Source organism: Muscardinus avellanarius, assembly GCF_963383645.1.
Source record: "Muscardinus avellanarius genome assembly, chromosome: 1".
Classification (NCBI taxonomy): Eukaryota; Metazoa; Chordata; class Mammalia; order Rodentia; family Gliridae; genus Muscardinus; species Muscardinus avellanarius.
This window is the reverse complement of record NC_137786.1, coordinates 114297677-114321548: the sequence shown is the minus strand read 5'-3', so window position 1 is coordinate 114321548 and position 23872 is coordinate 114297677. Positions and strand designations below refer to the sequence as shown.

At 44.2% G+C, this 23872-nt stretch overlaps 1 protein-coding gene across 1 annotated transcript in view; it reads left to right on the top strand.

Moving 5' to 3' along the window:
* MCC (MCC regulator of WNT signaling pathway) overlaps window positions 1-23872 on the top strand; it is a gene marked incomplete at both ends in the record, with an annotated part of 309641 nt that overhangs the window by 273307 nt on the left and 12462 nt on the right. Inside the window, 3 exons of the mRNA XM_080711825.1 lie at window positions 1971-2256; window positions 10918-11124; window positions 15727-15827. Coding sequence (XP_080567951.1) covers window positions 1971-2256; window positions 10918-11124; window positions 15727-15827 — 594 coding nt within the window. The remainder of the gene's footprint in view (window positions 1-1970; window positions 2257-10917; window positions 11125-15726; window positions 15828-23872) is intronic.

Below are 23872 nucleotides of genomic sequence, written 5' to 3'. Positions count from 1 at the left end.
CCTCTGGGCCCTCTGCCTCCATGGTCCTGTGGTGCTTTCTCATTCTGTGGGGGCCTGGGCCTCCAAAACCCTCATGGGCCACCACAGGCCAGGACCTGGTGCCTGCCTGGCCATCATGCAGTGGGGATGGGTCCGGTACCCCTGGTGGGTGCTAAGGCCATGCTGTGAGCCCAGGACACCCCATATCCACCATTATTATTGCTGTGTTGTGCACCCTGTTTCTCATGGTACAATAATAAGCACTAGTACCAGTTGGTGTAAAACGTGCCTTCACGACCCTCCCTCTAACTTCCAGCCAGGGGACTGCATTCACACCTTAGAACACGTGTGCCTGTTCACACGGCATAAAGCAGGCCAAAGGGGTTTTTATCTTCCATTTCTTTATTCCCTTAACACTGCCCCCTTAGGTACTGGGGATTTAACCCAGGGGCATTTTACCTCCTACACCCCTAGCCATACCCCTAGTCCGATTTTTTTTACACTTTATTTTGAAACAGGATCTCACTAAGTTGCGGAGTACCTAAGTAGCTGAGGCTGCCCTCGAACCTGTGATCCTCCTGTCTCAGCCTCCCAAGTACTGGGATTACAAGCATGTGCCACCACATCTGGCTTATATCTCTCTCTTTTTTTTAAGCCCTATTCAAGCTGGAGTGGTGGTGCACACCTGTAATCCCAGTAATTTGGGAGGTGGAGACAGAGGATCTCAGGTTCCAGGCCAGCCCTAGCAACTTAGTGAGACTGACTTCAGCTTAGTGAGACCCTGTTTCCAAATAAAAAAGAAAAATAGCTGGGAATATAGCTCAGAAATAGAGTGCAGCCAGTCGTGGTGGCTCACACTTGTAACCCAGCATTTGGGAGGCTGAGACGGAGATTGCAGTTCACGAACAGCCTCAGCTACTTAGTGAGGCACTTTGCAACTCAGTGAGACCCTGCTTCAAAATAAAGAATAAAAAAATAGGGCTGGGGTGTAACTCAGAATGCCCCTGGGTTTCATCTCCAGTACCGCAAAAGAAAAGAAAAAGTAGAGTGCCCAAGTACAATTACCAGTACCATACACAGAAAAAAAAAAAAAAAAAAAAAAAACTTTTTTTAAATTTAAGTTCTATTCATGTGTATACCTATTTTTATTACACACATTATTTTTCACCATATTTTCTCACTTAAACTATCTCTACCATGGTCATAATTATCATTGGAAAGGCCACATCATTTCCGTGTGTGTGTATTACTGGGGACTAAACCCAGGGGCATGCTACCTGTGAGCTTCACACCAGCTCTTTTTATTTTGAAACAGGGTCTTGCTAAGTTGCTGAGGCTATCCCTGAACCTGTAATTCTCCTATCTCGGCTTCCCAAGTACTGGGAGTACAGGTGTGTACCACCTCGCCAACTATTTCCCTCGTCTTTGGTATATACTACAATACACTAGCCCTTGGTTTATATCAGTAAAAGCTGATCATTTTAGAGTCCACAATGTTATCTCAGATATCTAAGCATTTTATTATTCTATTATTCTTCATACTTATTTCTTGCTGAAAAGATAGTGTCAGTGTTCTATACTATGAAAAATTGTGTGTGTGTGCATGTGTATATGTGTGTGTGTGTGTGTGTGTGTGTGTGTGTGTGTGTGTGTGTGTGGTGCCTTGCGCCCAGAACCTCGCACATGCTAGGCAAGTGCTTTACCAATGAACCATATTCCCAGCCCTTTTTCTTTTATTTGAGACAGTGGCTCGCTAAGTTGCCCAGGCTGGCCTTGAACTTATAGTCCTCCTGCCTCCACCTTCTAAGAAGCTAAGATTGCAGAGGTGCACTGCTGAGTCTGGCTAAAAATGCAGTGTTTATTTTATTTTATTTTATTTTATTTTATTTTATTTTATTTTATTTTATTTTATTTCTGCCATGGATACGATGTTGGGGAGAGGGTCAAGAAGACCTGTTGGTGATGTTTTACTGCTTTTCTTTCCTTCTCAGTACAACCAGCTCCACAGCCAGTAGCTGTGACACAGAGTTCACTAAAGAAGATGAGCAAAGGCTGAAGGATTACATCCAGCAGCTCAGGAGTGACAGGGCTGCGGTCAAGCTGACCATGTTGGAGCTAGAGAGCATCCACATTGACCCACTCAGCCACGACGTCAAGCCCCGGGGAGACAGCCAGCGGCTGGACCTGGAGAACGCCGTCCTCATGCAGGAGCTCATGGCCATGAAGGTGCGCTGGGGCTGGCTGCCGCCTGGCCTGGAGCAAAAACTCCACCCTTGGGTAGTGGCAACAGATGAGAAGCCATCCCCATGGAGTTCACTCTCCTTGCCCAGAGGAGCCAGGGCCTCCTGTGCTGTGCACAGGGGTGGTTTCAAATTTTCTGGAGGTCATTTGGGCTGGACATTCCTGAAGGGGTGGTTGATCTCTATAGGATACCTTGGGGTAGCCCGGTGCAGCTCTGGATACTTAGCTCCTAGAGAAGCCAGGCCAGACCTCTGCAGGGCAGAATAAGCCTCCATCCATCCATGATGACCCCTAATCTCAAGAATTCATGCAAGAACTTTTTGGGCAGCTGATGTTGATGTTGCTGGAGGTGTGTGTTGGGGACAAGGGCCAGCTACAGAATTTGACTAAGAGCCCTGGTTTTCTTATACCCTGGTGCCCTGTGTGCAGTGTGAAGCCTGCTCTGACCTTAGTGCCCTCCAGTGAAGGCCAGCAATACGGTTCAGGCTAGTGTTTCTGAGAAGATATTGGGCTACTCACATTCTGGCGGAGTTCACTGTCAGCATTTCCAGAGCAGAGGGAGCTTTGGCAAGCTGACACCCCTTAGGCTGCATCTTGGCAGAAGCTTGCTTAGGGCTGCTCCTGCAGGAACTGGGTCAGCACTGGGCTGGGCTGCCAGGCCTTGTTGACAGGGGGCATTTAGGGCCCAAGCCGGGGAGAGCGGGGGAAGAGCCTGGACAGTAGGCACAGATGTGGGACTCCCTCGCTCTGTCCCAGCCCACATGCAGACTTGCTGGCCTCTGTCCACCAGCCAGCTCAGACTCCCGCTTTCTGGAGGGATCTCATGCCCCTCTGGCTGGTTTTCCTCCCACCGCCATGTGCCTGGCCTTGTGTCTGCAATCACCATGACCTTTCCTCAATCAAGAGCCCCCTCTGTCCACCCAGCACCCTGAGGCATGGGCCATGAGGCTGCCCTTCCATCATTGAGTCCAAGCTTCATAATCCTTTGGCCAAAGACTAAGGATTTCCTTTGTATATTCTAATCAATATGCAGTGTGACTAGTACAGTATTGTTCTGGCCAGGAAGGACTTTTCATGTGGAATAAAAGTTCTAATATTTTCTTTGTCATATGAAAATGTGTACTCAGAAACTTTTCTGGATATGAGTAGGAATTATGAAGAGCTGGGGAGAGGGATAATCCATGGTCAGGGCCTCAGAATCTGGGGGCTGCCATTGCCCAGGGTGCAGCCTGGTTCCCCCTCAGAGAACGTCTTCATGTCCAGTGGACATCAGCACCATTTTGTCTTCTTTAGCACCTGCACTAATGCAGGCTCATCAGTACATATCCATTACCATGCATATTATGTTGGATTTCACCATTTTGTTCTAGAATTTCACTGCTGAGAAACTCAACTTTCTTGTTTTTGTTACTTCTTTATGTAATCTTTGGTAAATACCTATACATCTCTATATGATCTGCTTGGTCCCTTTTCAAATCCATTCTTTTTTATTTTTATGTAAATCATATTGAAAACAGCATACACTCCTACCCTCCACTTCCCCTTCCCCCCTCTCAACAATGAGTGCCTAGGATAACCATGCTACATTAATACTTTTACACATATTCAGATGTAGCTCTTCCATTAATCAACCTCAGCCTTCTTTGCCTCCTACCCATTTTCAGCTTTGCTGTGTCCATTTCAGCTTTGCTGAGGTTTCCGCTCCATTATCTGGAGTCCCTCAGGGATTCCTAATACTCCCTAATTTGGGCATATTAGAGAAAACATGTCCCTTCTCTTTTTGTGCTTGGCTGATCTCACTTAACATAGTTCTTCAGGTCCTTCTATCTTCTTGGGAATGACATGATTTTGTTCTTTATAGCTGGGTAGAATTCCATCGTGTGTATTTCCCATAATTTTGCAATTCATTCATCTGTTGATGGAGATCTAGGTTGGTTCCATATTTTGGCTATTACAAATGAGGCTGCTATGAACATGGGTATGCATATGTTACTGTAGTTCTCTGATTTCAACCCCTTTGGAAAAATACCCAGGCGTGGTATAGCCGGATCATATGGTGGGTCCATTCACAATTTTCTAAGGAATCTCCCACACTGATCTTCATAGCGGCCGAACTGGTTTGCACTCCCACCAACAATGTAAAAGAGTTCCTCTTTCCCCACATCTTCGCCAGCATTTGTTGTTATTTGATTTCTTTATGCTTGCCACTCTGATTGGGGTTAGATGGAATCTCAGCGTAGTTTTGATTTGCATCTCTCTAATGGCTAATGATGTTGAACATCTTTTCATATATCTATTGGCCATTTGTGTCTCTTCTTTTGTGAAGTGTCTACTCAATTCAGTTGCCCATTTCTTGATTGGGTTATTTGTTTTGCTAATGTAGAGTCTTTAGAGCTCTTTGTATATTCTGGATATTAGCCCTCTATCAGAGTGGTGGCTGGTAAAGATCTTCTCCCATTCTATAGGCTTACTCTTTAGGTTCTTGGTGATTTCCTTTGATAAGAAGAAACTTTTTAGTTTGATGCCATCCCACTTATTAATTCTTGCTTTAATTTCCTGCACTTTGGAGGTCTTGGTGAGAAAGTTACTGCATATGCCTATATGTTGGAGTGTTGAGCCTATGCCCTCCTCTAATGACTTTACCGTCTCTGGTCTAATTTCTAAGTCATTTATCCATCTCGAGTTGATTCCTGTGCATGGTGGTGAGAGGTAAGGATTTAGTTCCATCTTTCTACAAATGGATAGCCAGTTCTCCCAGCACCATTTACTGAAAAGGCTGTCTTTTCTCCAGCATATGAGTTTGGCCCCTTTGTCAAAGACCAATTGACTATAGGTGTGTGGGTTTGTTTCTGTATCTTCTATTCTGTTCCATTGGTCAGTATGCCTGTTGTTGTGCCAATACTATGCAGTTTTACTACCATTGCTCTATAGTAAAATTTAAAGTCCAGGATTGTGATGCCTTCTGCATGGTTTTTATTGCTGAGGATTGCTTTGGCTATTCTGGGTCTTTTCTTTTTCCATATAAAATATATGACGTTTTTCTATGTCTCTGAAGAATGTCGTTGGTATTTTGATAGGAATTGCATTGAATCTGTAGATCACTTTTGGCAGAATGGCCATTTTGATGATATTTATTCTGCCTATTTATGAGCAAGGGAGATCTTTCCATCTTCCAAGTTCTTCTTCAATTTCTTTCTTTAATGTTTTATAGTTGTTGTTGGTTTTTTTTTTTTTTTTTTAATTTGGAAACAGGGTCTCTTAAGCCAGCGCCACTGGCTTTGAACCTGCTTGATCCTCCTGTCTCTGCCTCCCAAGCGTGGGGATTACAAGCGTGTGCCACTACGCTCGGCTATAGTTTTCATTGTAGAGGTCTTTTACGTCTTTTGTGAGGTTTATTCCTACGTACTTTATTGTTTTTTGAGGTTATAGTGAATGGAATTGTTTTCTTTATTTCTTTCATTGTGGATTCATTGTTGGCATATAGAAAAGCAATTGATTTCTTTAGATTAATTTTGCATCCTGCAACTTTGCTAAATTAATTAATCACCTCCAGTATATTTTTGGTTGAGCTCTTTGGGTCTTTTAGACAAAGGATCATGTCATTTGCAAATAAAGATAATTTAAATTCCTGTCTTCCTACTTGAATTCCTTTTATTTTCTTCTCTTGTCTTATTTCTGTGGCAAGAGTCTTGAGGACTGTATTGAAAAGGAGTGGTGATAGTGGGCCTCCTTGTCTTTTTCCTGATTTACAGGAAATTCTTGTAGTTTTTCTTGCAGTCTTTGGATTTATTATATATTGCCTTAATGATGTTGAAATACGTTCCTTCTATTCCAATTTTCTGCAGTGTTTTTTTAACATGAATGGGTGTTGGATTTTGTCAAATGCTTTTTCAGCAGCTATTCATATGATCATGTGTTTTTTGTTCTTAGTTCTATTTATGTGGTAAATATCAGGTATTGATTTGCATATGTTGAACCAGCCCTGCTTTTCTGGGATGAAACCAACTTGGTGGTGGTGTACAATTTTCTTGATATGGTTTTGAATGCGTATAGCTAGTATTTTGTTTAGAATTATTGCATCAATGTTCATTGGGGAAATTGGTTTATAATTTTCCTTTCTTGAGGTATCTTTATTTGTTTTGGGATTAATGTGATACTGGCCTCACAGAAGGGATTTGGGAGAATTACATTTATTTCAATATCCAGAACAAGTTGTGAAGTATTGGGATTAGTTCTTCACTGAAGGTTTTGTAGAATTTAGGTAGAAACCTGTCAGGGCCTGGGCTTTTCTCTGATGGCTGAATTTGATTGCTCTTTCTCTTTCCTTGCTTGCTATTGGTTGGTTTTTGCTTGCTATGTCCTCTTGGATAAATTTAGGTAGGTTATATGTGCTTAGAAATGTATCGATTTCGCTGGGTGTGGTGGCGCACGCTTGTAATCCCCGCGCTTGGGAGGCGGAGACAGGAGGATTGCGCAGGTTCGAAGCTAGCCATGCTGGCGTAAGAGACCCTGTTTCAAAAATATAAAAATAGGTCTGGGAGTGTAACCTGGAGTTGGAAGTGCTTCCAGGAACCCCAGTACCACCAAAAAAAAAAAAAAAAAAAAAAAAAATGTATTGATTTCTTCCATGTTTTTCAGTTTATTGGAGTATAAATTTTCAAAATAGTTTCTGATAATATTTTGAATTTCCCCACTGTCTGTGCAGATGTCTCCTTTTTCATTTCTGATTTTAATAATTTGAGTTGATTCTCTCTTTTGGTTAGGTTTGCCAGGAGTTTGTCATTCTTATTCATCTTTTTAAAGAACCAGCTTTTTGTTTTGTTGATTCTTTGAATTGTTTTGTTGTTGTTGTTGTTGTTGTTGTTGTTGTTGTTCTCTATTTCATTTATTTCTGCTCTGATTTTAATGATTTCCTGCCTTCTGCTGGCTTTGGAATTAGACTCTTGCAGTCTTTCTAGATCCATGAGTTGTGTCATGGATCTAGATGTTAGGTTGTTTACTTAGAAACTCTCTAGTCTTCTTATATGGGCACTAAATGTTATAAACTTTCCTCTTAACATTGCCTTCAAAGTGTCCCATAGATTTTGGTAAGTTGTGTCTCTATTTTTATTTAATTCCAGAAATTTTTTTATTTCTCCCCTTATTTCTGATCTTACCCACTTGTCATTCAATAATGTATCATTCAATCTCTATGTATTTAAATAGTTTATTTTGGTCATCCTGTTGTTGATTTCTACTTTCATTCCATATGGTCTGAAAAGATTCAGGGAATTATATTACATCTTTTGAATTTTCTGGTGCTTGCTTTGTGGCCCAGGATGTGATCTATTTTAGAGAAGGTTCCATGGGCTGCTGAGAAGAGTGTGTATTCTGCAGTTCCTATTTGAAATATCCTGTATATGTATGTCTATTAGGTCCATTTGGTTTATAATTTTCTTTAGTTCTGAAGAGTCTTTACTCATCTTTTACCTTGAAGATTGATTCAGTGATGTGAGAGGTGTGTTGATGTCTCCCAATATTATTATTGTATTTCAGTCTATTTGAGATCTGATGTCCTGGTGGGTTTGTTTTACAAATGTAGGTACACCCACATTTAGGGCATTAACATTTACTATCATTATATCTTCTTGGTGGATTTTTCCTTTTAACAAAAGGAGATGCCCTGCTTTGTCTCTTCTGATGTGTTTTAGCTTAAAGTCTTTTTTGTTGGATATCAGTGTTGCTACCCCTGCCCATTTTTGTTCTCCATAGCATGATATATCTTTTTCTATCCTTTCACATTCAACCTATCAATGTCTTTCTTGCAAACAGCATATATTTGGATTATGTTTTTTAATTTACATTGCCAGTCTGTGTCTTTTGATTGGTGAGTTAAGTCCTTTGATGTTCATAGTTATTATTGAAATATGATTTTTGTTTTCTGTCATTTTGTGTTCTATCTTCTGATTGGTATATGTAATTTCTTTTTTACTTAGATGCCCTGCTGATCAACTTCATCTCTTCTCTGGTTCTGAAGTCTGCTTCTTTTTTTTTTCTTTATGGTTTATTTCTTTAAGTCTTTTCTCTAGTGTTGGCTTTGAATTCATAAATTTTTTTTTTTGGTGGTACTGGGGTTCCTGGAAGCCCTTCTACCTCCGGGCTATACTCCCAGACCTACTTTTATACTTTTTTTATTTTTGGAAACAGGGTCTCTTAAGCCAGTGTGGCTGGCTTCGAACCTGTGTGATCCTCCTGTCTCCACCTCCCAAGCGCGGGGATTACAAGCGTGTGCCACCACACCCAGCAAATTCATGAATTTTTTGAGATTCTGCTCATCTTGAAATAATTTTGTTTCTCCATCGATTTTGAATAATAACTTTTCTGTATATAGCAGTTTTGGTTGGAAGTTGTTTTCTTCCAGGGTCTGGATCACATTGCACCATTCATGACTTGGGTTGTATAGTCTGGGGTGATTTTTATTGTTTTTCCCCTATTTGCCACTCGTTCTTTTTTTTTTCTCACTGCTTTTAAGACTCTTTCTGTGACCTCTATGTTGGTCATTTTGATTATTACATGGCGTGGAGCAATTCTTCTTTGATCTTGTCTTAATGGTGTTCTGTATGTCTTCTGAATGTGTAAGTCCAAGTCTCTTTGTATGTTTTGAAAATTGACTGAAAAAAAAATTATTTCTTTGAAGAGACTACAAATACCCTTGGTCTGTACCTCTATCCCTTCTTCAGTGCCTTTTATCTATAAGTTAGGATATTTCATATTGTCCCATAGTTGTTGGATGTTTAGGTTTTGTTGCTGTAATGGCTTCTGTATGCCATGAGGTGGTTCATCAGTGGTTTGGCACTGTGGAAACTGAAACAGGAATAAGAAGGGATCCAGAGAGCCGGGCGTGGTGGCATATACCTACAATTCCAGTACTTAGGATGCTGATACAGGAGGATCACAGGTTTGAGACCGCCTCAGCAATTTAGAAAGGCCCTCATCGTGCGGGGGGCGGGGGGGTAAAGTTGGTAAAATAATATTAGTGTAAGGTTGCTGCAGGTGATGTCCAATTTAGAAAAAAATTTAAAACTTAAGTAGCAAACCCAATAATATTATTTGATAATGGTATTGGCCATGTTGTTTTTTTATTAGTTGCTCTTTTTAAAACAAATTTTAATGTAAAACAAATTGAACTACCAAAAAAATGAAGCCAAGCTGTGGGACCGTTTCTTTGAAGATTCCACAGCTCAGCCACTGAGCACATGTTGAGTTTTCTACACCAGGAATTTTCAGTTACGTGTTTTGACAAAAAATAGGCTGGATTCAAAATGCAGAGTTTTATTAATAAACTTTAAAAATCAGCACTTCTAAAGATAAGCGTATCCAAGAAACAGTTCATTCATATTTCAAACGATGCTTTAGAAAGCTGGGAGTGGAGAGAACAGAATGCTTCCAGCCACCTACCACTACAGTCCTGTATGGAAGATATTCTGAAATCACTTTCTGCTTTATTAAAAAAAAGAAAAAAGGGGGGTCTATCTTCAGAGCAGCAGGCAAGTTTTAAAGTGTAGTATAAAGACTAATAAAAAATAGTGATTAAACTATGACATTCGAAGCCAGTTTGATTCAAGAAGTTACTTACGTGTCAAAGTCCTATACAGCACATGAAGCTTTTCCATAAATAAAAAAGAATGTAATACAGTGCTGCTTTTTAAAAGAATAAAAACACATTCTGTGTATGCAAATGAATTTAAACTATTAAATTGAGGCAAACACGAGGTTTTATTTTTAGAACAGCAAGTTAACTGTAATATTTTAATATTAGCTCATCTGTGATCTGAGATCCTGCTAAGAAAGATATCTCAAATTACAACTGAATACATACGGGGGGAATATAAAAACAGTAATTCCAGCTACAGTCTTCAGATCAAACCTTTGCAATGTGTTATGGGTCCATTTCTCCTGGAATAGCTTAAACCGAAGCAGTATACTCTGTTTTGGAGACTTTGGTAATTAATTTTAATTTTGACTATTATTTGGAAAAGATGGGCTATCTGTGTAAATACAAAGTATAGTTTTTTCATAAAACAGAAGTTTATTTTGTATTAAAAATACTGCTGTTTTTGTTTTATGCCATTTGTATTTATGTGGTATAAATATAAAACTCAGGAATTAAAATGTGACCTTGTTAAAAAAAAAATAAAAAAGAAAGGCCCTCAGCAGCTTAGAGGTACCCTGTTTCAAAATAAAAAATTTAAAAGGTCTGTAGAGTATAGTGGGAGGTAGAATGCTCCTGGGTTTAATCTTCAGCAAAACACACACACGCACGCACGCACGCACGCATGCACAATCTTCTCTCTCCTATCTCCTGGCCTGGATTTATAGCCTTGAGCTGATAGAGCTCAACCCCCACATGCCAGAGAGATGGTTTCCAGTAAGGCATGTACACCCCTTGGGGTCCTCACAAGTGCCAGAAAGGCTTCCTTTATACAGAACCAGATCTGCTAGCCGTGACTTCTACCCATTCTTCTCAGTTCTAATCCCTAGAGTGGCAGGGCACATATCTTGTCCACACAGTCCTTCAGATTGTGGGGCGACTGCATCTCCTTGTGGTCCTCCAGCTCTGCAGTGATAAGTCTGTCTTGGCCCATAGCTGGCAGCCAGGCCCTTCCACACCACTTGGTGCTTCATGGGCATTCATTTGCTCTGTGCTCTTGCTCTTAGGAGGAGATGGCTGAGCTGAAGGCACAGCTGTACCTTCTGGAGAAAGAAAAGAAGGCACTGGAGCTGAAGCTGAACTCGCGGGAGGCACAGGAGCAGGCCTACCTGGTGCACATCGAGCACCTCAAGTCGGAGGTGGAGGAGCAGAAGGAGCAGCGAATGCGGTCCCTCAGTTCCACCAGTAGCAGCGGCAAGGACAAGCCTGGCAAGGTAGGGCTGGGTGGCACGGGATGCCCATGGTCAGGCACACCTCCTGTCCAGTCCCCACTGCCCGCACCAACCACCTGCTGCCTCCCTCTCCCTCTTTGCATAGAAACTGCAGGTCATCCCTAAATAGCTAAGAAAGTGACATGTGGAATGTAAAGAAACCAAATCCACATTGAGAAACCAAATTTTGCCAAGCATGGTGGCAAACACCTCTAGTCTCGGTACTCAGGAGGCTGAGAGAAGAGAATCACAGGTTCGAGGTCAGCCTCAGTAACTTGGCGAAACCCTGTTTTAAAATAAAAAGTGAGCCGGGCATGGTGGCACACACTTGTAATCCCCGTGCTTGGGAGGCGGAGACAGGAGGATCGCGCAGGTTCGAAGCCAGCCGCGCGCGCTGTCTTAGGAGACCCAGTTTCCAAAATGAAAATGTAAAAATAGGTCTGGGAGTGTAGCCCCGAGGTAGAAGGGCTTCCAGGAACCCCAGTACCACCAAATAAATAAATAAATAAATAAATAAATAAATAAATAAATAAATAAAATAAAAAGTGAGCTGGGCGTGGTGGCGCACACTTGCAATTCCCATGCTTGGGAGTTGGAGACAGGAGGATCACGCAGGTTCGAAGCCAGCTTCACTGGCTTAAGAGACCCTGTTTCCAAATTTAAAAATATATATTAAAAAAAATAGGTCTGGTTGTGTAGCCCCGGAGGTAGAAGGGCTTCCAGGAACCCCAGTACTCCTCCTCAAAAAAATAAAAAATAAATAAGTAAAAAGTGAGCTGGGCGCAATGACGCACACTTGTAGTCCCAGCATTGGGCATCCAGAGTGGGAGATTTAAGACAGGTTTTCTGGAAAAGCTGAGCTTTGGAACTCAGGCCTGTAGGGAGCAGTAGCTAGCCTGATGAAAGGGGTCAAGACAGAGGACTGGGGGTGGGGTGACAGCATGTGCAAACACCCAAATTGCAGGGGAGCTAGTGTGTTGGCTAGAGGACTCAGCCAGCCACACTACAAGCACAGTGAGGAATCACGGAAGGCTGACTGAACCAAAGCTGGGGAGTCATATGTCAGAGCGGGGTGGTAGATGGAGGTTCAGGAAGAGGGTGTTTTCTATTCCATACAAATACCTTCAAAATCTTTTGTTGTTGGTGGTGGTGGTGGTAGTACTGGAGATTGGACCCAGGGGCTTCCTACTTCTGAGCTACACCCTCAGCTCTTTTATATTTTTTATTTTGAAGCAGGGTCTAAGTTGCTGAGAGTCTCACTAAATTGCTGTGATCCTCCTGTCTCAGTCTCCCAAGTACTGGGATTACAGCCAGGTACCACCATGCCCAGCCTCAAAATCTTTTTATAGCCTCAGACTTGACTGAGCCTTAGAGACAGAGCACCAGTGTGTGTGTGTGTGTGGGGGGGGGTCTTAGGGTGGCAGAGGATGGACTCATCTTTGGCTCTTGCCAAAGGCCCCATGAGCTGAGCACTTTCTCCTAGTTGCCAGTATTTATTTTAACTGGGGTAGAAACTATGTTTGTGGAACAGCTTCAAGATACATAGATTTCTCTGATGGAAAAGACCAGATGATTTTTAAAAAATTCCACATCCAGTAAGAAGCTTTACAAAGTTACCCATGTTGTTCAGTTTATGAAATTAAATGAATTATCTTGTCTTCCAAATATCAGGTCCATTTACTTTTTTTTTTCTTTCTTTTCTTTTTTTTTTCCTCTTCTTTTTTTTTTTTTTTTTTTTGTGGTACTGGGGATGGAACCCAGGGGCATTCTACCTCCAAGTTACACCCCATTTTTTTTTTTAATGACACTGGGGATAGAACCCAGGGGCATTTTACCTCCAAGCTATGCCCCCAACCCTATATTTTTTATTCTTTCTTTTCAAACAAGGTCTCAGTTGCAAAAGGGCCTCATTCACTAAGTAGCTGAGGCTGTCTACAAACCGCAATCCTCCTGTCTCAGTCTCCCAAATGTTGGGATTTCAAGCATGTGCCACCACGCCTGACACTATTTCAATAAAATCTCCCCTTGTTTTTTTTCACGGTCTTTGTGGAAGATGAAGCGGAGGGGCAGGAGTTGGGTCCGCACCTCCTCTAGAGAGGGCCAGGTGGTAAGCATTTGGGGGCTGTGGGCCACACAGACTCTCCACCCCTACTTGTGCTGCCCTTGTAGAGAGGTGGTGTGGGGCAGAGACCACGGGACACCAGAGGGCTGTCTTTAATGACACTTTGCAGATGGACGCTGAAATTTGAATTTTGTATAATTTCTACCTGTTACAAAACATTCCTCTTTTGACTTTTTCTTGTGATTTTTGTTTGTTTGTTTTTGTAGTACTGGGCATTGAACCTAGGGGCATTCAATCTCTGAGCCATACTCCCAGCCCTGTTTTATTTTTTATTTTGAAACAGGGTCTCACTAAGTTGTAAAGAGCCTCACTAAGTTCCTGAGTTTGGGCTTTGAACCTGCGATCCTCCTGTCTCAGCCTCCTAAGTACTGGGATCACAGGCACATACCACCACACTGGGCTTTTTTCATGTTTTAAAATAGAAATGTTGGCTATATTGAAACAGGTGGTGAGAGGGCCACATTTGGGTCTAGAACATCCACTTTTGTTCCATTGGGTAGGTGTTCATTCTTGTTTTAAAAACTTGCCTCCACACTGGACATGGTGGCACATGCTTTAATCCCAGTATTTGAGAGACTGAGATAGGAGGAGTGCTTGTTCAAGAACAGTCTCAGCAAGTACTGAGACTCTCATCAACCTAGCAAGACCCTGTTTCAAAAACATAAAATAAAATAAAAATAGGGCTGGGGGTGCATCTCGGAGGTAGAATGCCTCTGAGTTTAAAAAAAAAAAAAAAAGAAGCCCGGCTGGGATTACACACTCTTGTAATCCCAGCATTCGGGAGGCTGAGACAGGAGGATCACGGTTCACAGACAGCCTCAGCTACTTAGTGAGGCCCTCTGCAACTCAGTGAGACCCTGTTTCAAAATAAAGAATAAAAAATAGGGCACGGGGTGTAGCTTGGAGGTCAAACACCCCTGGGTTCTATCCCCAGACCCACGAAACAGAAAGAAGGAAGGAAGAAAGGGAGGGAGGGAGGAAGGGAGGGAGGGAGGGAGGGAGGGAGGGAGGGAGGGAAAAACAATCTTGCCTCTAGCCAGCACACCTGGGTCCCAAAGCTCTTCCTCACTGCAGTAGGCTTTTGTAGTTCTTGTCTACATGCAGCAGACATCACCACCTCTGCTCAATGACGGGTGCTGTGAGGCAGCCTAGACCATCCCTGTCTTTGAGGAGTCTTGTGAAATGCTAGCATCAGAGTGAACATACAAAAAGCAGATGCCACAAGCTGCCGCAAGGCAGAATTGGCATTCCAGGGAAAGCTGGGTGGAGAGGAGGGAGGGCGCGCAGGTGTTGGCTGTGCGTGCCCAGGAGCCCCAGGGCAGGTGGCATTTCTGAGTGGGCTGAGGAGGCAGGTTCTCTTGTCTAGACTTCTAGCACTGGATCCATCCCTTCCAGATAGAATTTCTTGTTTATGTTCCATCTCCTGCAATGGATGACAAGCTGTTTATTCTCTGGCCTGGATGCATGTCTGTTGAGCATATCCTCTGAAGAGCCCCTTCCCACTGGCCACCCCGTTCTGCAGTACAGCTGTGACTCTGTCCAGATGCAGAGAAAGTGGAGCAGTCACACAGGCCTGACTGCTACTTTGGGAACTGTCTTAACTTTAGGGGTCAGGAGTTCTAGCACTTAGAGATTCTCAGCTATAAAATTGTTTTAAGTGATGTCAAGGTGCCACCTGATACTACTGCGTGGGAGCAGGATGCACTCCTATCTTCTCCTTCTCTCCTGGGTTTTCTTGATAATTATACAGAGTCCAGTAGAGCTTCTAAATCAGGAGAAGATTGGTAGCTGGGCCCGATAGCATATGCCTCTAATCCCAGTACTTGGGATGCTGAGACAGAAGGATCACAGATTTGAGGCCAGCCTCAGCAATTTAGCAAGATCCTGTTTCAAAATAGGAAAGGATGGAAGTGTATCTCAGAGGTAGCATGTGCCTTGGTTCAATCCTCAGTACCAAAAGAAAAAAAATTGAGGCAGAGAAAGAAGAGGGTAGGGAGGAGGTGGAGGATGGGGCAACAGAGGTGGGCAGGTGTTCTTCTCACTTGCAGAGACTCATCTGGAGCCAGGCAGCCTGGATTTGAGGCCTGGGTGTGCTGTTTCCTGGCTGGCCACCAGGCAGTATCACCTCTCTGTGCCTTAGTTTCCCCCTTGGTGAACTCATCAGTAGTATGTGCCCCAGAGACCCCCAGTCAGCAAATGCATATGGTGGGCTTAGACCAATGTTGGCCACAAGAAGTGCACGGAGCCCATGGGGGTAGCCATTGCTGGCCCTGGGCAGCCTGGGGAGGTGACCACAAATCTGGGAGCAGAGGGGACTGGCTTTGCTTTGCTGCCAGGCCTTTTCCCCTTCAGCCTGATCTGAGAGTACCACCTGGCACGGACATCACACCCTTCACCCAACATGCTCTGCAGCAGAGATTTTTGTTCACAGGCGCTCTTGGGCTCGGTTTCTAGTCTCACAAGAATGTGTCTGTCACCCTCAGGACTGTGCTGATGCTGCCTCCCCAGCTATGTCACTGACTGAACTGAGGACCACTTGCACTGAGAGGGAGCTGGCGGCAGAGTTTGCCAGTGCCATCCGTCGGTAAGCGCTTTCCTCGCCCGTGTGATTTACACCAGTACTGAAGGCTTTGTTCTTCATTCTCTGGGTTGTCCACGCCAGTTCTTCCTGATCACACAGTCTGCTTACAGAGAAGGTGCTGGGATGTTCTGCTTCTAACCATAACTTGGAGGCCAGGAATGGAGAAGCCCTTTTTGTGCTCAGTCTTTCAAAAGTAGAATGGTGGAAGTGAGGTAGATAAGCAGTCATTCCATCTGCAAATAAGAAAATGCCTCTTCTTTTGTTTTTTAAATTTATTTTATTGGTGCAGTATAATTATACATCATAGTGGGATTCAAAGTGATCCATTCATACGTGCACACAGCACTTGGTGTGTTCTTCCCCTATCCTCTCCCTCTCCTTTGTGTTCTGATGTTGTGTTGGCTGGAACCTTCAGGAGGATGCACAGGTGACACCTGAGGACCTGGATACCATGGTTAGTGAGCTGCTTCCCCTCAGCATCACTAGCCCTTTTCAATAAGGGGTTTCATGTGCTTATTCAAATCTGGGAGATTTTCTTTTGTTTCAGTATTTTTCCTTCTACATTCCTTCTCTTCTTGACTTATTCAGATTTGTCTTCCATATCCTGGCTTTTCATATTTTCTTGTTTCTTTTGCTCTGGATTCCAGAGCAGCATCGTCCAATGGAGAGGTAATATGAGCCACCTATGCAATCTTAAATTTTCTAGTAGTCACATGAAAACAGTAAATAGGTGAGATTCATTTTATGAATATTTATTCCAATATATCCAAAATTGTTATGGTTAGATAACGGATGTCCCCTGTAGGGCTCAAGTATTAAGGTTCAGAGTGGATATAAATAAGTTGAGAGGATTGTAATCTCATCAGTGGATAAATCCATGGTGATGGGTTTACTGAGTGTTAACCTAGGCAGGTGAGGTGGGCTGGAGAAGGCAGGTCCATGGGGGTGTGGCCTTAGGGACCCTGCTTGTGTCTCTGAATCCTCTTGCTTACTGGCTTGCTCTCTTGCTTCTGGGCTCCATGATGTGAGAGCAGAGCCACTGCTCTCTCCCTCTCTGCTTCCTGCTGCTGTTCCCTGAGTTCCACAGACCCCAGCCTCACATGAACCAAACCCTGAAATCTCGAAAAACCACGAGCAAATAAATCTTCCTTCCCCTAGGTTGTGTGGTCAGTTGTTTTGGAGCACTGCCATGAGAATGTTGACTGAGATAGAAATGTTATTTCAACCCAGTATGTGCTTTACACCGACATTACTTTCCAAGTAGAGTCCCACCACCATTCCAGGTGCTCCTTAGTTGTGTTTGGCTATTGGCCCCTGGCAGAGAGCTGCAGTTCTAGAGAGACTGTCTTTATGTATTTTAGTTGATACAGAGTAATTATACATACATAATGGGTACACAGTGGAATTTCATAGTGATTCTGTAGCTCACTTTTCCAGCTCACTAATTGAGTCTTTATTTTTTATTTTATTTTTTATTCCATTGTGTTTAGGCTATATGTTATTTTGGTATGAAATCATCTTTCTCTTCCTTCCTTCCTCCCTCCCTCCCTCCCTCCTTTCTTCCTTTCTTTCTTTCCTTCTTTCCTTCTTTCTTTCATAGTACTAGTGATTGAACCTAGGTGTATTCTGTCTCCAGGCTACACCTTCAGCCCTTTTCATTTTCAGAGAGGGTCTTGCTGAGTTGCTGAGGGCCTAAGTTGCTAAGGCTGGCCTTCAACCGCAATCCTCTTCTCTCAACCTCCCACGTACTGGTAATACAGGCCTGCATCAGCTAAATCATGTCTATTTTAATGAAATGATATCCTCTTGGCTCTCTTTGAAGCTATTTATTGTCCTTATTCTTACTTTGTCTGTTATATAACCTTATTTCCTCACATGCAAGTTCTTTTTGTTTTGAGTTTTGTGTCTCTTCCTTGGTGTGGGGTTTCCTTACCTACCCAGTGGGTCTGGTTTATGTGTTCATTGCTATATTTGGAATTCACCAATGGCCTATTTGTAAGTATGGCATCTGCTTGCATAGCCAGGTCCTAGGAAGTGCTGCAGGCTGGGAGCCAGGAGCTCTCCTTCTGGGCTCAGTTCCTTCTGCCTGATAACCACTGTTGAGTCACACACCTGTCCTGAGCCTCTGGCCCCCTCCCATTCTGGTAGCTAGCCCCTTGCCTGGAGTGCTTCCAAATGCCCTTCTCCTTTGGCAGCAGCCTTTTTTTCTGCGTTCTTGTGGTTTCTTCGTTCAGAAAGAATAAAACATCTGCCTGTCATTTTTTCATGCTTTCCCAGGGTTTCTGGTATACAGAGAACACTCCTTGCTTTCTAAGATGCTTAAGGAGTTGTAAAACACAGCTTTCCCATCATTTCTGGCGATTTGGGTGGGAGGGGATAACTACAGTGTGCACTGGTGGCTAACAGGATGCAGCAGGGCTGTTTTCAACCTCCCAGCTGATGGTGAGCTGAACACGCCTTGTGGGGAACTCTACCACCTTCCTGACTTACTCACCATCACTCTTTGTCTTTCTTTCCAAGTTGTAATAGCTCTGTTCTTACTTTGCCAGCACCTCTGGCTATGAGGTTAAATTGTAATTACTCTGCTTGGGCCAAGAAGAAAGAAGCAGCACAGAAAAAATGTCCTGGACAAATCTGAATGACCAGCCTATGCAGCGAGCTGGGATGGATGGGAACCCACTCTCTGCTTCCAGTTGGGAGACATTTGGACATTGTCTCAGCATGCTAAGCCCCTGAGTTCTTCAAATACTCCAAGCCCACAGGCCTTGGCTGGCAAAAATAGGAGGCAAGTTATGCTGAATAGACATAAAGAGACTCAATTTATTCTCTCAGTCATGGTGGTTTCCAATTACCAGCCTTCAGTTAGTTAGCATGGATTTCTAATCAAGAAAGTCCCAGATACATGGAGCCAAGAATAAACCCACCGAGCTAGAAGAAAATGGAAAATAACATAATTACACTGTAAATATAGCTTAGAAGCTAGGGTAATTATTTAATATGGACATATAATAGGGACACCTGAGGGCTGAGATTTGAGGATGTTTTATTTTTATTTCTTATTTAGTTTTAACTTTTTGGTACTAGGAATTGAAGCCAGGGGCAATCTACTTCCAAGCTGTCCCTCAGCCCTTTATTTTATTTTATTTTTTTGTACTAGGATTGAACGAAGGGGCATTCTACCTCTGAGCTCTACCCCCAGCCCTATATTTTAATCTTCATTTTTGAAAGAGGGTCTTACTAAGTTATGGAGAGCCTCACTAAGTAGCTGAGGTTGGCCACAAACCTGCAACCCTCCTATCTTAGCCTCTCAGACTATTTTATTTTTTATTTGGAAACAGGTTTTCTCTAAGTTGCTGAGGATCTAAGTTGCTCAGGCTGGCCTCAAACCTGCGATCCTCCTGTTTCAGCCTCCATGCCTACCATGCTCAATGGGAATGTTTTTATTTTTAAAACACAAATGGAATCTGGATATAGTGGTACATGCCTATAACCTCAGCTACTCAAAAGCTGAAGCAGGAAGAGCACCAGTTGAAGGCCAGCCTGGGCAACTCATTGAGACCCTGTCACAAAAATCAAATGAAAAGGGATAAGGATGTATCTCAGTGGTAGAGTCCTTGCCTAGAATTCAATCCCTGATACTGAGGGAAGGAGACCTCAAATGGAAACTATCACCTTATTTGAAGGCATTAAATCACTATTGGGCTGGTGGCTAAGGTCAGTTGGAGGAATCTTACCAGCATTTTCTGAGTATTCCTCCTTTGAGAAAAGACAGTTCCAGACACCAGAACTGTGGACCCAGGCATCTAGATTGAGAGGAGCAGGTATAGACGGAGAAAAGGGGAGAAGCTAAGCTGTTCTCATGAAAGGAGAACCGCGATCCTAAAGATGTGGGTTCCCTATGACACTCGGGTCACTGGTTCTAGGTTGCCCTGTCTTTCCTGGCGGGACTTCAGGCCTTAGCCTGTCACTCCTTGTTGGCCTTCTTCTAATTTTCATTTTTGGGGAACAAAACTAGAACTCAGCATGATCCCATGTTTACTCTATAATTCCCATCTGGTCTGATTTCATTCCCTCCACTTCCATGAACTTTTATTGTGGTTTGTTGACCCTGGTATGGCCATAAAACCCAATCTGGATGACCAGGTTTCCAGTCTTGCACATGAAATATTTTTTTATCAGGGTATTTTGCTTTTGCTCTTGCCCAAGCAGGCTGTGTTCTACGGATCCTCCTCCATTCATCTTAGGTCCCTCTCTTTACTAGGATCCCACAGGTCCTAGTAAGGTGTGACTGATTTTTCTAGCAAAGATGTGAGCTAGGAATCAGCATTTCATGAGGGGTTTCAAGATGGCTCCTCAATGTGGGTTTCCGGTGTTTGTGCAGCCTGCCCTGGGGCCTGGGCACGGCTGAGGGCAGATCCTTAACTCTCCTTCAGGGTCTTGAGAGGAAGCAGGAGCAAGTATTGCTCTCCATGTGATCTGGAGTGAGCCAGGCACTGCAAGGCTGAGTGATTCCCAGGCCACACCGTGAGATAGCAAGGAAGTCTCATACCACTGCATTCTGTGGGACCCTGTACCCCACATGTGTGGACAGAGCCAGGTATGATGGCAGAGGAGCCATTCCAAGCACTCTACCCTCCATAGTATGCTCTGGTCTGGCACAATGAGAGTCTCTGTGCTCCTGGTACATGATCGCTGCAGCCACGTGGGCTGCTGTGGGGAGCCACCGACCTGTGATGCGGCACCATAGGTCGGTGGGTCGTGCTGACCAAAAGGAAGGAAGCTGAGCTTCCTCAGCGCTGGGAGATGGAGTAACTCACATTCATTCCCCTGGGTCTTGTGGCTCCTGCCCAGGGCACAGCTGAGTTCACGACCTGACCCTTGCTCTGACACGCCCTATGGACGTTAGTGCCCATTTAGTCAGACACCCACCAGAGCTCTGCTGAGCCCTCAGGGCACTGGGATGTGCCCCCTGTATCGGCATGTGTGCCACATGGCTCTGTAAAATGCTAAGGGGAGGCAGGCAGTGTTCACTGATAGGGTACGCCCACTCATCCAGCAGAAGGGTACACAGGCTTCCCTTAGTTCCTCTGATGGCTACAAGCAGGGCAGCCACTGTTGCTTGGAGATAAGATGCGTGTCTGATCCCTGGAAGGAGACTTGCACTGGCAGCAGCTATGAAAGGTCAGGATGTGGCCCGGAAGTGAGTGGAGGTGGCCCTGCAGGAAGGGGTGGGCACATGAGGCGAAGTCTCAGGGTTCAAGGAGACAGAAGGGATCTACCCACAGATTGTTCCTGGCCACTGGGGCTGCACCATTGCACAGGTTACTCAGGATGGGCACTCCAGGGACTCCAGAGGGCAGGACGTCAAGTATCTACCAGCAAGGGAGGCAGGAAAGCCAAGAAGAGAAAGTGCTTCGAGCTGGGCTTGTAACCCCAGTACTTGGGGTTGCATGTGGCTGCAACTTTGGTAGACAAGTACTTAGCAAATGCTTGTAACCCCAGTACTTGAGGGACCAAAATAAGAGGATTATAGGTGGAAGGCTGGCCTTAGCAACTTAGTGAGACCCTGTTTCAAGGACAAAAAATAAAAAAGAATGAGGTTGTAGCTCCGAGGTAGAGTCCCACAAGTGTTCAATCCCCAGTACAAAACAGATACAAAAACAAAACTCTCAGTGCAGTATATTAATGGGCCCTTCTGCCCTGGGCTCATTGTGAGCCCTGTCCTGCTACCAAAGTACCTATGTGCGTACTTTTTCTAGGCTGCTCTGCACGAACTCCTTCCATATGACCACCATGGCATGGTGACAACCTGTAGTATTTGAGCTCATCCATAGGACCCTAGTGTAACTTCCTGGCCCATGTTTCAAATGATTCCCCTCTGTCATCTGCAATCCAGTTGCTCTAGATAATTCATCTGCCTGAGAGCAGGCCCTTCACTCTATCCTGTTCTTCACCTGTGGGGCCCTCCTCATCATCTCCAATCCCAAATGCTCACTTTCCGGAAGCTTCCATTGGTCACTTTCACCATGTATCTTCCTGCTCTCCCCAGAGCCCCTGGTAGCACTGACTGCCCAGCTGAGGATGTGACTCTGAGGTAGACTGCCTCTGGGCTTAGTCCCCAGTACTCCCCCAACACACACACCTGTCTGCTGTGTGAAAATCAGACTGGAAGTGTGCAAAGGTGTTAGTAGAGAAGTGAATCAGCTGATTTTCATGGTTATCCAAGTGAGAAGATGACAGCTTCCTACCTGTGGACAGAAGTGGCAAGAAGACTTAGTAAGCAGAGTTTACTATGGGAAGGATGAGGAGGATGCAGAGACAGAGGCCGAGGGGTCAGTCTACGCCAGTGTAGGTAGCCAGATGAAAAGTGTTACCATTTGCTGACATAGCAGGAGAGTGGAGTTGAGGGTAATTTCAAAAGATCTGCTCTGGACGTGGTAACCCAAACATACTTGTTGATTATATGTGTCAAATGGACAATTCCAGAGATCTGAGTGAAGACCTGGAGATAAAGAATTGGAGGTTTGTAGCAGTTTTTATGAAAATAAATGGGAATGGGCAGAATTAAAGAAAAGGAAAGATACAAAATCTGGTCCATGCCTAAGTCCAAAATAACTCCCAGAATTGAGAGGTGGAGAATAGAGGAGCCTTAGAGACCATGATGATGGAGGACCAGCCAGGGAAGTAGCAGGAAATCCAGGCACCCTAGGCCTTGCATCATCACCAGCAAAGAGAGGTCAAGGCAGAGAGAAGGCCGGCAGGCAGTTGCTGCTGACAGGCAAGACTGCTGGGTGTTGAACAGAAATCAGTGGTGACCTTAGCGAGCCTTCGCAATGGCAGGCACTGATTGGGGTTAAAGAGTAAATGGCAGGTGACTCTCAGCAACTTAGTGAGACCCTGTTTCCAAATAAAGTATAAAATAGGTCTGGGAGTTTTGCCTGGAGGTAGAAGAGCCCCTGGGTTCCATCCCCAGCACCCCCTCAATGCCAGGCCCTTATTTTAGCCGGTTGTGGTGGCACACACTTGTAATCCCAGCACTTGGGAGGCTGAGACAAGAGGATCACGTAGATTTGAAGCCAGCCTCAGCTACCTAGTGAGGCTCTCGGCAACTTAGTGAGACCCTGTTTCCAAATAAATTATAAAAATAGGTCTTGGAGTATAGCCCAGAGGTAGAAGAGCCCCTGGGTTCCACCCCCAGTACCACACACACACAAAAAAAAAAGAATATATGTCAGGTGAGACAGAATCACCCACATTTACAGACAATTCTCTCCATGACTAATTCTGTATAGTTAGCAATTGCCCAGAAATTCCATCCTTGTGGCTGCATGGCTGTGACTCCCTGCAGCTTGGTCTGATTACAGCTCCTCTGAAAGGATTCCTGGCCTGCTGCAAAGCTAGTCAGCACCTCATCAGGACTGGGCACTCACCCTGGCTTTCTCTAACCACAAAGTACTGCTGCTAGCCTTCTCACTTAGGGAGACTCCAGCCCTTACTGCATGCTCACAAAGCCTCCTTTCCGAGCTGCCAGGACAGCCTCAACTTGCAGTAAGACACTCCTCAACCTGGTGAGACCCTGTTTCAAAATAAAATGAGGCTGGGGGTGTAGCTCAGAGGTATAATGTTCCTGCGGAGGAGAGGGAGAAGAAGAAGACATATGATACTTTCATCCCTGAGTCTGACTTATTTCACTCAAAATTATGGTCTCTCCAATATCATCTTTTTCCCTGCAAATGACATAACTTCATTCTGTGTGTGGGGGGGGTGCTGGGGATGGAACCCAGGGGCACATCCTACCTCCAAGCTACACCCCCAGGTCTGTTTTTTATTATTTATTTTGAAACAGGGTCCCATTAAGTTGCAAAGGGCCCCACTAAGTAGCAGAGGCTGGCAGTGAACTACGATCCTCCCGTCTCAGCCTCCCAAATGCTGGGATTACAAGCGTGCACCACCATGCCTGGCTTGTTGATTTCCATAGTGACTATACTAATTTTCATTTCCATCAGCAGTGTATGTCAGTTCCTTTCCCTCCATATCCTTGCCATATT